Source organism: Cucurbita pepo, chromosome LG04 (genome assembly GCF_002806865.2).
Source record: "Cucurbita pepo subsp. pepo cultivar mu-cu-16 chromosome LG04, ASM280686v2, whole genome shotgun sequence".
NCBI lineage: Eukaryota > Viridiplantae > Streptophyta > Magnoliopsida > Cucurbitales > Cucurbitaceae > Cucurbita > Cucurbita pepo.
Window position 1 is genome coordinate 4,928,634 of NC_036641.1, and position 17,813 is coordinate 4,946,446.

The 17,813-nt window shown below is 34.5% G+C and overlaps 4 protein-coding genes across 5 annotated transcripts in view; 2 read left to right on the top strand and 2 right to left on the bottom strand.

The window, feature by feature from the left end:
• Positions 1 to 206: 206 nt before the first annotated feature.
• Positions 207 to 904, bottom strand: LOC111794101 (polygalacturonase-like). The gene is made up of 2 exons (XM_023676239.1): positions 865 to 904; positions 207 to 764 (listed from the first exon to the last, which is right to left on the bottom strand). Exons 1-2 carry the CDS (start codon positions 900 to 902, stop codon positions 317 to 319), a joined length of 486 nt encoding a protein of 161 aa, XP_023532007.1. The 5' UTR covers positions 903 to 904; the 3' UTR covers positions 207 to 316.
• A 1,473-nt stretch (positions 905 to 2,377) lies between these two features.
• Positions 2,378 to 17,813, bottom strand: part of LOC111793504 (polygalacturonase-like) — a 51,645-nt gene continuing 36,209 nt past the window's right edge. The window contains exons 2-3 of the mRNA XM_023675412.1: positions 3,036 to 3,325; positions 2,378 to 2,935 (exon numbers count right to left, since the gene is read on the bottom strand). Coding sequence (XP_023531180.1) covers positions 2,488 to 2,935; positions 3,036 to 3,325 — 738 coding nt within the window. The 3' untranslated portion in view covers positions 2,378 to 2,487. The remainder of the gene's footprint in view (positions 2,936 to 3,035; positions 3,326 to 17,813) is intronic.
• Positions 7,394 to 9,599, top strand: LOC111793499 (7-deoxyloganetin glucosyltransferase-like). Its single transcript, XM_023675407.1, has 2 exons — positions 7,394 to 7,931; positions 8,554 to 9,599. The coding sequence occupies exons 1-2, from the start codon at positions 7,424 to 7,426 to the stop codon at positions 9,504 to 9,506; spliced, it is 1,461 nt and encodes a 486-aa protein (XP_023531175.1). The 5' UTR covers positions 7,394 to 7,423; the 3' UTR covers positions 9,507 to 9,599.
• LOC111793500 (7-deoxyloganetin glucosyltransferase-like) lies at positions 13,343 to 17,499 on the top strand. 2 transcript variants are annotated; one of them, XM_023675408.1, is made up of 3 exons: positions 13,346 to 13,514; positions 15,190 to 15,537; positions 16,414 to 17,499. In XM_023675408.1, exons 1-3 carry the CDS (start codon positions 13,355 to 13,357, stop codon positions 17,358 to 17,360), a joined length of 1,455 nt encoding a protein of 484 aa, XP_023531176.1. In that variant the 5' UTR covers positions 13,346 to 13,354; the 3' UTR covers positions 17,361 to 17,499. The 2 variants fall into 2 exon arrangements, with proteins under 2 accessions (XP_023531177.1, XP_023531176.1); XM_023675409.1 differs by lacking the exon at positions 15,190 to 15,537 and having other exon boundaries at positions 13,343 to 13,862.

The following is a 17,813-nucleotide window of genomic DNA, read 5'->3' on the forward strand; positions in this document are numbered from 1 at the left end:
TTGGAGTAAAAATCTCTTACACCGACTAGAAATTTATACTTAACAAACAGCGTTACAATATTACAAGCTTAATTACTCCTAATTTCAACTTAATCAAGCTTTCCAAACTGTACAATCTCTTCTAGTGACTGTCTCAATCGTTGCATTAATCATTAACCGGACAAGACAACAAACACAAACCCATATTTCTAACTATAAACTGTCACCATACGTCATGAATACTTAATCTTCTACTCTAATCAAATAACAATCAAATCTTAAACCATTTAAGACTTAATATTTGCTTAATCATGGCAAGACGATCCAAATTTCTTTGCTATAAGCAGCTCCGAGGCATCAATTTTGCATTAGCGGATCCACGAACGTTCTTGCATGACGACATGGCTGCTTTGTTCTTATAAAGAAGCTTTATGTTTTGTAGCTTTATCTCTTTGCATGGATTGGTAACGCTGCATTCGAAATTCACAGCTTTTTGTGTTGTTGATGTTCCTCGTATATTTTTGTACGTAACTTTGCTGATTTGTATGCCCGAATTCTTTCTAGGACAACCTTTGTTGTCGGGGCAATAATTTTGGTCGATTACGATTGGATTTTTGACATTGTTCATGATAATGTTGTCGAAGAGGATGTTCCGGACAAAGCCTTTGCTTGGTCTAGCCCATGTTTTTATCCGTATGCCATTGTCCGACCGTGTGAATATTGAGTTTTTTAAGGTTATGTTTTGAACTCCATCTTCGTTGAAGTCCTTGCCCAAACTTCCAATGCTGTTCCAAAGAAATGTTTGGTTCTTTTTACGGTTAGAATTCAAAATAGAAGCCTCCAAAAGAAGGAACTTCAAATCAAAATTGAGCAAAGTTTATTTACCTTATGCCATGGCCTGGTCCACATTTGAGATTAGTCATGAACAAATTNCGTCGAGCTGCATCCAAATGAACCTTCTTTGGACTTTGCTTGTACGGACTAATGACTCCAACTTCATCTTCAAATCCATTTGGTTGGTTCATGTTGATCTCCCGATCCAAATCTTCATGCAAGAAAGCATTCTTCATCCATCTGCTATAATTTCCAATCTTTATTTACTGCAACTGCTGGAGGAACTTGTACGATAGTGATCTTCGCCACTAGACTAAAAATTTCATCATAGTCTAGTCCATATTCTTGAGAGAACTCTCACGCTACTGGTTGAGTCTTGTATCTTTTGATTGATCCATCCAAGGTACACTTTATTTTGATAATCCACTTGTAAAAGATGAATTTGACATCTCCTAGTCTTTGTACTAATTTCCCGATTTGATTATGCTCCAAGGGTATAATTTCTTCCTCCATTGTCTGTTGCCAAGCCATATTTTGTGATGCTTCTTCATACGTTGCTAACTCTTTAACTTCATCTTCAATAATAGTTGTGTTGGAATACTTTGGATTTGACTTTTGGATTCTTTCTTATCGTCTGAGTTGTTGAGGTGCCCTTTGTTTTTCGCTAGGTTTGCTTGGTTCGCTTGGTTGACTCACTTCTTGCTCACCAACACCAGTGTCATTTGGATCTTCAGGCACATCAGCACTTAAGCAAATGAGTACAGTTTGCTCCCCTGTTTTCTGTGGTAGAATTTCTTCAATGTTGTCCAAGTCTGATAATACTTCATTCTCCGAGGACCATCCTTCTTCCATTGCGTCACTTTGATCGTTAGTCATGTGGTTTGAGCATCTTGAATCAATGATCCAGTCATCCTCCTAATCGATATGTTCTTCCATTATTGTCATGAGCTCTAGTTCGTCTTTTTCTATGCCACATATTGCCTCTACATCTCTAAATGATTCACTAACCAAGTTTAAACTTAATCATTTATGGGCAGAGATCATGATAGAAGAACCTTAATCATTTATGCTTTTCTATTCTCTCGATATTGTGCAAAGAGCATAGAGTATTTATACGGGAGAAGACACTAACAAATTTCTTAAACTTTCTTCACAAGTTAGCACTACTAACCATTCTCTCACATTTTTCACCTATTTTTGTTACTTGTTTAGAAAGAACTATCTTACCGTTCATCTCGTTGTGAGTTGATTCTAATGGAATCAACTAAAAATAGTTACGAATCACTACCAAACTCTCTAAATGATTCACTAACGAAAGTTTAAACTTGTCGTCCATTCAATAAACACGAATGAAGATTTTGGAGTAAAAATCTCTTACACCGACTAGAAATTTATACTTAACAAACAGCGTTACAATATTACAAGCTTAATTACTCCTAATTTCAACTTAATCAAGCTTTCCAAACTGTACAATCTCTTCTAGTGACTGTCTCAATCGTTGCATTAATCATTAACCGGACAAGACAACAAACACAAACCCATATTTCTAACTATAAACTGTCACCATACGTCATGAATACTTAATCTTCTACTCTAATCAAATAACAATCAAATCTTAAACCATTTAAGACTTAATATTTGCTTAATCATGGCAAGACGATCCAAATTTCTTTGCTATAAGCAGCTCCGAGGCATCAATTTTGCATTAGCGGATCCACGAACGTTCTTGCATGACGACATGGCTGCTTTGTTCTTATAAAGAAGCTTTATGTTTTGTAGCTTTATCTCTTTGCATGGATTGGTAACGCTGCATTCGAAATTCACAGCTTTTTGTGTTGTTGATGTTCCTCGTATATTTTTGTACGTAACTTTGCTGATTTGTATGCCCGAATTCTTTCTAGGACAACCTTTGTTGTCGGGGCAATAATTTTGGTCGATTACGATTGGATTTTTGACATTGTTCATGATAATGTTGTCGAAGAGGATGTTCCGGACAAAGCCTTTGCTTGGTCTAGCCCATGTTTTTATCCGTATGCCATTGTCCGACCGTGTGAATATTGAGTTTTTTAAGGTTATGTTTTGAACTCCATCTTCGTTGAAGTCCTTGCCCAAACTTCCAATGCTGTTCCAAAGAAATGTTTGGTTCTTTTTACGGTTAGAATTCAAAATAGAAGCCTCCAAAAGAAGGAACTTCAAATCAAAATTGAGCAAAGTTTATTTACCTTATGCCATGGCCTGGTCCACATTTGAGATTAGTCATGAACAAATTATAAGTTCCTGGACCAATCGATACACAATCGTCTCCTGTTTGTAGTGTACTATCCGTGATTGTAACATCACTAGAAATTTGAACGTGAATTCCATCTGTGTGGGGGCTTTGATCGGGCGCTATTGCCTTCATGTTTTGAATAAGCACCTTCTTGCAGCCATTGATTACGAGATGAGTTTGTTGGCTATTGATCGACGTTAATCTACTGATCACGATGTTGTTGGCCCAATTGAATGTCATTGACTGCATTACATACAATATTTTAGTAACCCGCTTACTTTTGGCTAAATTAATAAAAATATCTTTGACTATGGTATAGTTTCCTTTCAAAATGAAAAGTAAGGCTATTTTAAATTTTTCTACGACAAACTGCATGTATATAGATTACAATGTCATAAACTCATCGTAATCCATGTTAGGGTAACGACTCTCCACAATAGTATGATAATTATTGTCTACTTTGAGTATAACCTCTCATGGCTTGCTTTTGGTTTCTCTAAAAGGTCTCATACCAATGGAGAAGTATTCGTTACTTATAAACCCATGACCATTTCTTAAATTAGCCAAGGTGGGACTCCGTCCCAAAAATCCTCCCCTCAAATAAAGTGCACTATAGAGTTTTCCCTAAGGCTTATGGAGCCCTCGAACAGCCTCCCCTTAATCGAGGCTCGGCTCCTTATCTAGAGTCCTCGAACAAAGTACACCCGTCATTCGACACTCGAGTCACTTTCGACTACACTTTCGAGGCTCACAACTTCTTTGTTCAACATTTGAGAATTTTATTGACATGGCTAAGTTAAGGGCATGACTCTGATACCATGTTAGAAATAACGACTTTCCACAGTGGTATGATATGGTCCACTTTGAGCATAACCTCTCATAAATTTGCTTTTAGCTTCCTTAAAAGACCTCATACCAATGAAGATGTATTCCTTGCTTATAAACTCAGGATCATTCCCTAAATTAGCAAAGGTAGAACTCCTCCCAACAATCCTCAACAACCCATGAGAAAAAAAAAACATCAAAGCTTAAGATTTGAAAATTCTTGTTTTCGAATTCAATAGTGTAACATACCGGAGCTCCAACAGGGCATCTCTTCCCAGATCTCTTGCACGCCCAATAACTCGCACCCCGTGCATCAAGAGTACCGCCGACGACAGAAACTTTGTTAACTTTAGAGAACAAAATCCAAGAATCCGAATTTCCAAGGCCACGATAATCCGAGGGAGCCACAAGCGTGCCATCTATTCGGAATGTGATTTGGTTCTTACAAGGGCCTTTGAAGACAATGCCTTTAAGTAAGAACCTTCCCTTAGGAACATATATGGAAGAAGGTGCAGCCGAGTTACAAGCAGACGCCCAAGCCTTGAGAAAAGGGGCAGTGGACACCGTTCGGCCATCAGGCTTAGCTCCAAAACTGACAACATTATAGGTACGAGCACCCAATGATGGTGGGAAGAAGATGATGATTATAAAGAGAAGAGAGAAGGGAAAGTTGGTCATTTTGTTTATGATATGTTTGTGTAAGGAAATGGGGTTTATATAATGTATGAGATTTGATGAACAAAAGAAGCAGAATTGAAAAGTCAAAAGAGATGCATGTGGCGTACATGTTAGAAGCNAAAGAGATATACCAAAATTTAAAGAGAGGAAAATAGTTGAAAAGACCGAAAAAAAGCCGACAAAAATCTTAGAGTGACGAAAATGTTCGAAAATAACACAAAATTTAAAGAGAAAGAGATTAAGACAAAATGTATATTTGTCATCTTGCCNCAAGGGTTTAGGGTCAAAATGGATGCATGAACGTAACATGGCGTACATTATGAACATGTCTTTATTGTATGGTATGTACGTTTTGTTTCAAATCATTACTCTAAGCTTTCATGGGATTCCTTGGAAAACACTTCAATAACCGAAATCTTGATGGGTTTTCAAGAAACATTTTCTTAATTTTCTTCTTTCTCCTCGTTGAAAGTTAACTCTTATTAACATTTTTTTTAATCTTTTGATGGAATAGGAGGTTGTAACGACCTACTATTTGAAGATCTTGAGTCATAAATTAATACTAACCAACTCAAAAGTTAAAACAATTTAATGATATAGATCTTTATGTGCATTGTCGTATAGCCCATTAGTTGTATGGGAACGGGTTGGGTTGCGTCCCCTAGGGGGACTATATGAGCTTAGGAGATACTCAGCACACCCTAGGCTAGCTACCATGTAGTCTCAGATAGCCATGCAGAGGTAGCGCTTCATAGAGAGATATGGGTCATTACAGCCCGCCATAAGGAACCCTAGGTATCAAATGAAAGGACGGAGAATCAGTGAAGCGCCAAGGAGCAAGCTCCAAAGAGCACGTCCCAAGGGGCAAGTCCAAGGGACTAAGACCAGAACTAGACGTCCTAGAGCCAATTAGAAGACCGTGGGAATTTTGTTAAGTTTGATGCGATGAGAGTGTACAAGTAGGTGGCTTACTGAGTATAATTTTTATACTAATCCCAGTTTTCCTATTTTTTTCAGGTGTTCGCAGACTGCCGGTCGAGGTAGAGGAGCGTTCGAGAGCTATGCGGTCACAAAGGGGTCGTTCCGGAGCGTCAGTCCCTTTGGAGTCTTTTGTAAATTCCCTTTATATTTTTATTATTATTATTATTATTATTATTATTATTATTATTGTTATTATTTTGTAAATTTGAATCCTATTTGAAAATTACACTTCCCTTTATTTGGATTTCCATCTTTCATTTTACTTTTCTTTTAGCTTCTTTCTTGTTATTTGTTTTCACTTTAGTCCTTTTGGTTACGGGCTGATTTTGGAAGCCTCGAAAATTAGGTCGTGACAAATTTTTACTACAAAAATGAGTTAAAAAAGTGGTAGAGGGTTAAAAAGGTCCATGAGAGACAAAAATTTATTGGAATAAACTAATTTAGAGAATAATTTTAGAAAAAATATATAGAGAGAAAAAGAGATATACCAAAATTTAAAGAGAGGAAAATAGTTGAAAAGACCGAAAAAAAGCCGACAAAAATCTTAGAGTGACGAAAATGTTCGAAAATAACACAAAATTTAAAGAGAAAGAGATTAAGACAAAATGTATATTTGTCATCTTGCCACGCCAGCTCATATCTGGATGAGGCTTAAAGATATTAGAGAGTCAACATCATGTCTCCCCTATAGTACATTTTAAGATATTTTTTATTGGACACTCATGCCCATCAAATGATGAGGAGTTATAACTTGATATTGAGCATCTGTGTGGTGTTATATTGACACTAGTTATGGCAAGCTTGTGTCGTACAATTATAAACAGTTAACTCTAGACCTGCTCATTCAAAACAGCGTTGAAACTATAATTTTTAAGGTAATTGCTCGGAGTCTATTTGAACCCACTAAACTTGTCTATCACAATATAGTAACCACACTATAAATTTTCGTCTTGATCGAATCTTAGCCCGTCATTTTAATAAATGGTAAAGAATAATATTTTTAAAAACTTTTGTCATAGATAAGATACATAAGGAATAAAGAACAATTTTAAAAATTGGATGAAGCAAAATCTAAAAGTGAAATCACTTTTATATCTTATCCAAAAGTGATTTGTTCTAAATTCTTATTATTTTTTTTAATTATTTTATATAATTAGCTTATGAGGTTGGTTGAATAACTAAAATCGCATCAATAATATTGATGGCAAACGTCAAATATTATGAATATTTGTAATAATCTTAGAGTTAGATAAGATTGGGTTGTAACCCTATTTTTCGATTACTTTGGTTGACCTGACAAAAAGACGTTAACCACGAACCAACTCAAAATTTTAGTTTTATAGGCTATTATGCTCGAGCCTTACTTTTTGTGGCTTCAATTATTAAGGAATAATAGGAGTCACGAGTTGGATTGGAGAAATCTTTTGAACCAAGTCGAAATTAGGTTGATGATCCCACCAACTCAAATAAACTTCTCAAACCAACCCTCTATTTTCAGATTGGGTTGAATTGAATGGTCAAAGTTGTTCTTTTTTTAGAAAATTCTTCTATTAATAACTAAAATCTCATAAAATTAAAATATAAGTCAAAATGCATCAATAACTTTAATGGTAAAGTCAAATATTCTTAATTTTTATAATAAGTTTAAAAGTAATTAAGATAGAGATGAGATGCAATTGGAGTTGCTATCGTTGACCTTTTAAAAAAGTGCTAACCCATAAATCAATCCGATTTTTTATTTTTCAAAAATTCAATTCAATTAAAATGAAAAATATATCTAATCCAATCCAATTTTGATGGTTCAGATGGGGTATAAGTATGATGAAGTATTGAGGCATTTCTTAAGAGAAAAACCATATGATGACGAGTGATAAGCCTCATGCTGTGTGCATACCAGTTCCACTTCTAAGTCATGTTATGGCAATGCTAAATGTTGCAAAACTTCTCCACCAAAGAGGCTTTTTCATAACATTTGTCATCACAGACTATGTTCATAAGCGCATAATCAAGTCTAGAGGCCCCAATTCTCTTGATGGCATTCTTAACTTTCAGTTCAAAACCATTGCCGATGGTATTATGCCGGAGGATGCTGATATTGAGGCACCACAGGACTTGGCCTCTATTTGTATAGCCATTTCTAACCATTTCTTAGCTCCATTTAGTTGCCTACTTTCTCAACTCAATCATGAGCCTACACCGCCAGTTAGTTGCATTGTTAGTGATGGTTGTATGTCGTCGTTCACTATTAAAGCTGCCATGGAATTTAACGTTCCTATTGCACACTTGTGGACTGTTAGTCCTTGCAGCTTGCTGGGTTATATGCACTTTGATGAACTTGTCAAGCGAGGGGTAACTCCATTTAAAGGTATAAGTTACAATTTAGCTAGTGCTATAACGCTTTATGCTCTTGATCAGGATTTGGAATCCGCATACCTTATGACCTCGATAATTCCAGTGACATGGTCACGTTACTTACTTCTTGCTTCTAATAGTGAATATTGTCCCCATAGACAAGTATGAATTATTTCAACATGTTTTGTTCTCACTTATTTTCTAAGAAAATTCTTAAAAGGTCACCTAACGTAGAATTACTCTAAACAAAGCACACTTAATTGTGGAGTTCTTACGATTGAGTCTTCGAAAATGAAAGTGTATTTTGTTGGTATAGGTAGTAACATTAAGTTCTTTTAAGCTTTTCTTAACTACATTTGAATGTGGGCACAGTTCGTGCATGTACCACTCTTTTACTTAAGTGGTTTTATTGTATTGAAGTCATGAGTTTGTTTCTTTGCATTTTTTGTGTTTAGAATTACATACTAGAGTCGTTTAGGTAGTCTTACTCAAACTGTCTTGTGGAATGATTCAATTCAGGAATTTGAAAATGAGGTTTTTTTTTCTTTTTCATTTTGATCTTGATCATCAACGTAATTCATTTCAAAACTTTCAATTGAATTAATTCCTTATCGTTTTTGGATTGATTCATGTAGATGAGAGCTATTTAACCAATGACTATCTCAAAACTACTATAGATTGGATTCCAGGGATGAAGAATATAAGACTTAAGGATCTACCAAGTTTCATAAGAACAACAGATCCAAATGATATCTTTTTGAATTTTAAGGTCGAGCAAACAAAGTGGACTCGAAAAGCATGTGCTATTATATTGAACACTTTTGATGCACTAGATCATGAAGTTTTGGATGCTCTTTCTTCATTGCTTCCTCCAATTTATACTATTGGTCCACTTCACTTACTTTCAAGGCAAATCAAGGACCAAAGTGAAGAAGCAATAGCTACAAATTTTTGGGAAGATAATCATGAGTGCATCACATGGCTTGATTCTAAGGAACCTAACTCAGTGATTTACGTAAATTTTGGAAGCATAACTATAATGACACTTAACCAAATCACTGAGTTTGCATGGGGACTTGCAAACAGCAAAAAATCCTTTTTATGGATCGTAAGGCCTGATCTTGTGAAGAGCGATTCACCAATTTTATCCCATGATTTTCTTGAAGAAACAAAGGGAATTGGGATGATAGCTAGATGGTGTGCTCAAGAGGAGGTTCTAAATCACCCATCAATAAAAGGGTTTTTAACTCATAATGGATGGAATTCAACCCTTGAAAGCATATGTGTTGGAGTGCCAATGATATCATGGCCATACTTTAGCGATCAACTAACAACTTGTCGATATTGTTGTGAAAAATGGGGCATTGCATTGGAAATAGATAATGATGTGAAGAGAGATGGAGTTGAGAGTTGTATCAAAGAGCTAATGGAAGGAAAGAAAGGCGAAGACATGAAAGCCAAAGTCATGGAGTTGAAAAGCAAAGCTGAGGAATCATATAGACTTGGAGGCTCTTCTTACCTTAACTTTGACAAGCTTATAACCGAAGTTCTATTATCGCAATGTTATCTTGGAGTGAAGAAGTCGTAGGCTTTGTAATTTATAAACATCTCGAGTTTCTACTTAGTTTACTATCCATGTAAAAAATACCAGTAAATCTTAATAATATCGTATTATTACGTAGATAGATGAGCCTACAAACCAAGTTGGTAAAATACATCATATTGTGAAAGATTAAGGCGAGAAGTATTTCTCAAGTAAACATAAGGTAACAACTATAACATTTCCAACTAGAGAAATCCTTCATTTATTTCTACAGTTTAAAAGTTTGAAAGTTTGATATGAACCACATTTCAGTTGTAAATTATCATAAAGATGTATTGTCATAACTCTCATTTAGTTCATAACATTTGATGGTTCATATTCTCATTTATTTTAGTTATTAACTCTCATTTAGTTCATAACCATTTTGTTTCACATTTCTATTTATTTGGTTCATAGATGAGAATTAGTATTGTTAAGCCATATAAAGGCTTGTCTCGCCTTATTTTGAGATGTGAGTTATGTGGGTTAGGAATGGAGTCATTGCCATATTGTATTTGCCTAGAGACAATTAGGAGGAACTTTGTTGAGAGACTTTATAATGTGAAAGTGTACGAGAAATACACTTGTAAAAACTTTGGTTATAGTGATTGGCTACCACCCGTGGATGTAGGAGAATTTCTTCTTTCCGAACCACGTAAACATTTGTGTCTCTTTGTTTAATTTCTGTTTGTGGGTGTGTGAGTGTGATCGATCTTGCTTCCGCTTCCGCTACAACAATTGAGTATCAAAACATTTTGGTTGTGGCATTGCAGCATAACAAGTAGTATCAGAGCGCGAAGTTGTGATATTTAGTGTAGTCTGAAATACTTAACATCATCGACCACTAGATGTGCTCACACTTACCATCAATTATCGAAGATAAGTTTCTCATTGCAAGCTTGCTTTTTTTGTTCTTGAAAATAATATTTTTCAAGAATTGTGATTATCTCCATCCATTTGGATTTTGTTGGCATTGGTTGCTCAATTTAATCTCGAGCTTGAACAAGTCGATATAAAAACTGTTTTTTGCATGGAGATTTGGAAGAAGAAATAAATATTGTACAACCAGTTCGTTTTCGAGTAGTTGGGCAACAACATTTAGTATATAGATTGAAAAAAATCTTTGTATGGACCGTTGGTGATATTTGTTCTTGAAAAACATATTTTTAAGAATTGTGATTCTCTCTATCCATTTATTTTTGTTGGCTTTGGTTGCTCAATTAAATTTTGAGCTTGCACAACTTGGTATGAAAAACTATTTTCTTGTATGGAGATTTGGAGAAGAAATATATATAACATAGCTCGTTGGTTTTCGAGCAGTTGAACCACAACAATTGGTACGTAGATTGAAGAAATCATTGTAATAACATCAGTTGTTAGGACTTCAAAAAAATGCTACAAAATGTTGACTATAACTATGTTTTTGTTAGCTATCGTGTTCATTATTTTTTTTTATATAGTGAAGTGAACTATCGAAAATCCAAACCTACGAACTCTTAAAGAGAAGAAATACGTTAGTGAACGAGAAAGTGGTTTGTTAAGAGATTTAGTGAATGCCATTAGGTATTAATTTTACCTTAGTGGGATATATTTGAGATCAATTTTAGAATAAATGTTTATAGTCAAAGTGATTTTGAGTATTGTATTTCTTTTTTGGTCAAATTGTTTAATTAATAAGTCATATTAAAAGTGAAAACATGATTATAAGTGTTTTTAAAATTTTTGTTCCCAAAAGTGATTTTTAATCCACAAATGATTAAAATTTTCGAGAAAATGAGTTAAATGAGTGATATAAAAAAAGTTTGAGGGTTAAAAAAAAAAGTTAACCAAAGACAAAAATTTAAAGGAATAAACGAATTTAGAGAATAATTTTAGAAAAAATATATAGAGAAAAAGAGATTTGAAAAATGCTGACCAGTGACAAAAATGTTCGAAAATAATACACAGTTTAAAGAGAGAGATTAATACAAAATGTATGTTTGTCATCTTGCCACGCCCCAGCTCATATCTCGATGAGGCTTAAAGATAGTAGAGAGCTCATATCTCGATGAGGCTTAAAGATAGTAGAGAGTCAACATCAAATCTCCCCTACAGTACATTTTAAGATATTTTTGATTGGATACTCATGTCCATCAAATGGTGAGGAGTTATAAATTGATATCGAGCATATGTGTGGTGTTATATTGACACCCGTTATGGCAAGCTTGTGTCGTACAATCATAAGAACTTAACTCTAAACCTGCTCATTCAAAATAACGTTGAAACAATAATTTTTAAAGTCATGGCTCGGAGTCCATTTGAACCCATTAAACTTGTCTACCACAGTATTAACCGCACGTAAAATTGAGATGAGATAAATTGTAAAGAAAAGTATTTTTAAAAACTTTTGTCATAGATAAGATACAAAAGGAATAAAGAACAATTTTAAAAATTGGATGAAGCAAAATCTAAAAGCTAAGTGAAAATCACTTCTAAATCTTATTCCAAAAGTGATTCAATTATACCAAAGAGTTTGAATTTTCTAACAAGCACTTTTATAATCTTCCAAAGCAATTATTTTTAGTTATTCCTAATTTCATAGATTTATGAGTTACTTTCTCATCTTTAGGTTATTAGGCTCGAGCCTTAATTTTTGTGTTTTCAATTATTAAGGAATAAATAGGAGTCGGAATAAATAAGAGCCTACACGAGTTGGGTTGGAGAAATCTTTTGAACCAACTCGAAATCAGGTTGATTATCGGAGCAACCCGAATAAAGTTTCCAACTCAACCCTTTGTTTATAGGTTGAGTTGGATTGAGTTGTAGAGTTATTATTATTATTTTTAATTAATTTTAAAATTCTGCCTATCATGTTCGGTTGATAACTAAAATTTCATAAAATTAAGCATTTATCATTCACAAGTCAGAATGCATCAATAATATTGATTGCAAAGTCAAATATTCTTAATCTTTGTAATAACCATAAAAGTAGGGTAAGATACAGTTGAATTGTAACTCTGTTTCTCGTTACTTAGATTGACTTCGACAAAAAGATATTAACTTACGAACCAACCCGAATTTTTGATTTTATAGGTCATTATGCTCTAGCCTTAATTTTGTGGTTTCAATTATTAAGGAATAGTAGGAGTCTACACTGGTTGAGTTGGAGAAATCTTTTGAAACCAACTCGAAATTAGGTTGATGAACCGAGAAACTCGAATAAAGTTCTCAACTCAACCCTCTATTTTCAGATTGGGTTGAATTGAGTTGTCGAGTTGTTAGTAGGAGTCTACACGGGTTAAATTGGAGAAATCTTTTGAAACCAACTCGCAATGAGATTGGTGAATCGAGCAACTCAAATAAAGTTCTCAACCCAACCCTCTATTTTCAGATTTGGTTGGATTGAATTGTCTGGTTGTTCTTTTTAAAAAATATATATATTTTATAAGGTTCTTTCATTAATAACTAAAATCTCATAAAATTAAAATATCTAACATTCTCAGTCACACCATGCATCGATAACATTGTATCACAAAGTCAAATATTCTTAATCTTTATAATAATTTTAAAAGTAAGGTAAGATAGGAATGGAATGGGACGTAACCTTATATTCGAGTTGCTATCGTTGACCTGATAAAAAGGTGCTAACCCACGAATCAATCCGATTTTTTTATTTTTTGAAAATTCAACTCAACTAAAATTGAAAATATATCTGATCAAATCCAATTTTAATGGTTTAGATTGGGTAGTGTTGGGTCGTGGACTCAATAGCACACGTGACTCAAAAGATTTAAACAAAGAATCAACCAAATGGGGGTATAAATATGATGAAGCATTGAGGCATTTCTTAAGAGAAAACCCATATGGATTGTGATATGATGACGAGTGATAAGCCTCATGCTGTGTGCATCCCAGTTCCACTTCTAAGTCATGTTATGGCAATGCTAAATGTTGCAAAACTTCTCCACCAAAGAGGCTTTTTCATAACATTTGTCATCACAGACTATGTTCATAAGCGCATAATCAAGTCAAGAGGCCCCAATTCTCTTGATGGTATTCTTAACTTTCAGTTCAAAACCATTGCCGATGGTATTATGGCGCAGGGCACTGATATTGAGGCACCACAGGACATGGCCGCTATTTGTATAGCCATTTCTAACAATTTCATAGCTCCATTTCGTAGCCTACTTTCTCAACTCAATCATGAGGCTACTCCGCCAGTTAGTTGTATTGTTAGTGATGGTGGTTTGTCGTCGTTCACCATTAAAGCTGCCATGGAATTTAACATTCCTATTGCACACTTGTGGTCTGTTAGTCCTTGCAGCTTTCTGGGTTTTATGCATTTTGGTGATCTTGTCAAGCGAGGGGTAATTCCATTTAAAGGTATCAAATAAACTTATATATATATATTTTTAAAAGATTGTACCATATATGTTATTACGATTTATAGAGGTTTAACTATATTGTTAAACTTTGAGTATTATTTTTAAGTTACAATTTGGCCAGTAGTCTAATGTCTCATGCCTTTGATCAGGATTCGAAATCCGTATTTGACACCTTATAATTTCGATATTGTTGAAGATGACAGGGAATGATCATGAGTTTATAAGTAAGAAATACATCTTCATTGGTATGAGCATTTTGTGGAAGCCCAAAGCAAAGAGATAGAGCTTAAGCTCAAAGTGGATAATATCATACCATTGTAGAGAGTCGTGATTCCTAACATATATGCTCTATATCTCGGTGACATGGTCATGTTACTTACTTTTTGCTTCTAAGAGGGAATACTGACCCCACAAACAAGTACAAATTATTTTAACATGTTTTGTTCTCACTTGTTTTCTAAGAAAATTCTTAAGAGGTCACCTAACGGGTAGGATTTCTCCAAATAAAGCATATTTAATTATGGAGTTTTTACGATTGAATCGTCCAAAAGGAAAGTGCATCTTGTTGGTATAAGTAATAACATTCAGTTCTTTTAAGCTTTTTTTTAGCCACGTTCGAATGTGGTTTTTTGGTACGTGCATGTGTACCCCTCTTTTACTCAAGTGATTATTATTGTATTGAAGTCACCCGCTTATTTTTTTTTTCATTTCTTGTGTTTAGAATTACATACTAGAGTTTTTTAGATAGTCTTAATCAAACTATTTGTGGAGTGATTCGATTCAAGCGTCGCTCCTTTTCTTGATCATCAAGGTAATTCATTTCAAAACTTTTGATTAAGTTGATTCTTCATCGTTTTTAGATTGATTCATGCAGATGAGAGCTATTTAAGCAATGGCTATCTCAATACTACTATAGATTGGATTCCAGGGATGAAGAGTATAAGACTTAAAGATCTACCAAGTTTCATTCGAACAAGTAATCCAAATGATATCTTTTTGAAATATTTTATCGAGCAAACAAAGTGGACTCGAAAAGCTTCCGCTATTATATTGAACACTTTTGATGCACTAGATCATGAAGTTTTGGATGCTCTTTCTTCAATGCTTCCTCCAATTTATACTATTGGTCCACATCACTTACTTTCAAGGCAAATCAAGGACCAAAGTGAAGAAGCAATAGCTACAAATTATTGGGAAGATAATCATGAGTGCATCACATGGCTTGATTCCAAGGAACCCAACTCAGTGATTTACGTAAATTTTGGAAGCATAACTATAATGACATTTAACCAAATCACTGAATTTGCATGGGGCCTTGNCAAGAGGCCCCAATTCTCTTGATGGTATTCTTAACTTTCAGTTCAAAACCATTGCCGATGGTATTATGGCGCAGGGCACTGATATTGAGGCACCACAGGACATGGCCGCTATTTGTATAGCCATTTCTAACAATTTCATAGCTCCATTTCGTAGCCTACTTTCTCAACTCAATCATGAGGCTACTCCGCCAGTTAGTTGTATTGTTAGTGATGGTGGTTTGTCGTCGTTCACCATTAAAGCTGCCATGGAATTTAACATTCCTATTGCACACTTGTGGTCTGTTAGTCCTTGCAGCTTTCTGGGTTTTATGCATTTTGGTGATCTTGTCAAGCGAGGGGTAATTCCATTTAAAGGTATCAAATAAACTTATATATATATATTTTTAAAAGATTGTACCATATATGTTATTACGATTTATAGAGGTTTAACTATATTGTTAAACTTTGAGTATTATTTTTAAGTTACAATTTGGCCAGTAGTCTAATGTCTCATGCCTTTGATCAGGATTCGAAATCCGTATTTGACACCTTATAATTTCGATATTGTTGAAGATGACAGGGAATGATCATGAGTTTATAAGTAAGAAATACATCTTCATTGGTATGAGCATTTTGTGGAAGCCCAAAGCAAAGAGATAGAGCTTAAGCTCAAAGTGGATAATATCATACCATTGTAGAGAGTCGTGATTCCTAACATATATGCTCTATATCTCGGTGACATGGTCATGTTACTTACTTTTTGCTTCTAAGAGGGAATACTGACCCCACAAACAAGTACAAATTATTTTAACATGTTTTGTTCTCACTTGTTTTCTAAGAAAATTCTTAAGAGGTCACCTAACGGGTAGGATTTCTCCAAATAAAGCATATTTAATTATGGAGTTTTTACGATTGAATCGTCCAAAAGGAAAGTGCATCTTGTTGGTATAAGTAATAACATTCAGTTCTTTTAAGCTTTTTTTTAGCCACGTTCGAATGTGGTTTTTTGGTACGTGCATGTGTACCCCTCTTTTACTCAAGTGATTATTATTGTATTGAAGTCACCCGCTTATTTTTTTTTTCATTTCTTGTGTTTAGAATTACATACTAGAGTTTTTTAGATAGTCTTAATCAAACTATTTGTGGAGTGATTCGATTCAAGCGTCGCTCCTTTTCTTGATCATCAAGGTAATTCATTTCAAAACTTTTGATTAAGTTGATTCTTCATCGTTTTTAGATTGATTCATGCAGATGAGAGCTATTTAAGCAATGGCTATCTCAATACTACTATAGATTGGATTCCAGGGATGAAGAGTATAAGACTTAAAGATCTACCAAGTTTCATTCGAACAAGTAATCCAAATGATATCTTTTTGAAATATTTTATCGAGCAAACAAAGTGGACTCGAAAAGCTTCCGCTATTATATTGAACACTTTTGATGCACTAGATCATGAAGTTTTGGATGCTCTTTCTTCAATGCTTCCTCCAATTTATACTATTGGTCCACATCACTTACTTTCAAGGCAAATCAAGGACCAAAGTGAAGAAGCAATAGCTACAAATTATTGGGAAGATAATCATGAGTGCATCACATGGCTTGATTCCAAGGAACCCAACTCAGTGATTTACGTAAATTTTGGAAGCATAACTATAATGACATTTAACCAAATCACTGAATTTGCATGGGGCCTTGCAAATAGCAAACAACCCTTTTTATGGATCATAAGGCCTGATCTTGTCAATAGCGATTCACTCATTTTATCCCATGATTTTCTGGAAGAAACAAAGGGAATTGGGATGATAGCTAGCTGGTGTGCTCAAGAGGAGGTTCTAAAGCACCCATCAATAAAAGGGTTTTTAACTCATAATGGATGGAATTCAACCCTTGAAAGCATATGTGGTGGAGTGCCAATGATATCATGGCCATACTTCGCCGATCAACCAACAACTTGTCTATATTGTTGTGAGAAATGGGGCATTGCATTGGAAATAGATAATGATGTGAAGAGAGATGGAGTTGAGAGTTGTATCAAAGAGCTTATGGAAGGAAAGAAAGGCGAAGACATGAAAGCCAAAGTTATGGAGTTGAAAAGAAAAGCTGAGGAATCATGTAGACATGGAGGCTCTTCTTACTTTAACTTGAACAAGCTAATAACCGACGTCCTATTATCGAAATGCTATGGTGAAGTGAAGTAGTCGAAGTCTTCCCTTTAGCCCAACAATAAAAACTTTTATTGAAATTCAATGTCGTTTTATTTTTAGTATTTAATGATTTAGACTTTGTAATTTATAACATTTGGAGTTCGTACTTAATAATATCATGTTATTATGTAAATAGATGAGCCCAACCAGGTCGATAAGATGCAGCATATTGTGAAGATTAAGGTGAGAACTATTTCTCAAGTAAACATAACGCAACAAGTATATCATCTCTAACTAGAGAACCCTCCATTTATTTCTACATTTTAAAAGTTTAAAAGTCGGATTTGAAGTGAAGCATCTCAATCATGTAATTGTTGTAAGTTATCATTTCAGGTATTTTCATAACTCTCTCTTCATTCATACTCTCATTTAATTTGGTTATTAACTCTCATTCAGTTTATAACTATTTTATTTCATATTCTCATTTATTTTGGTTATTAATTCTGG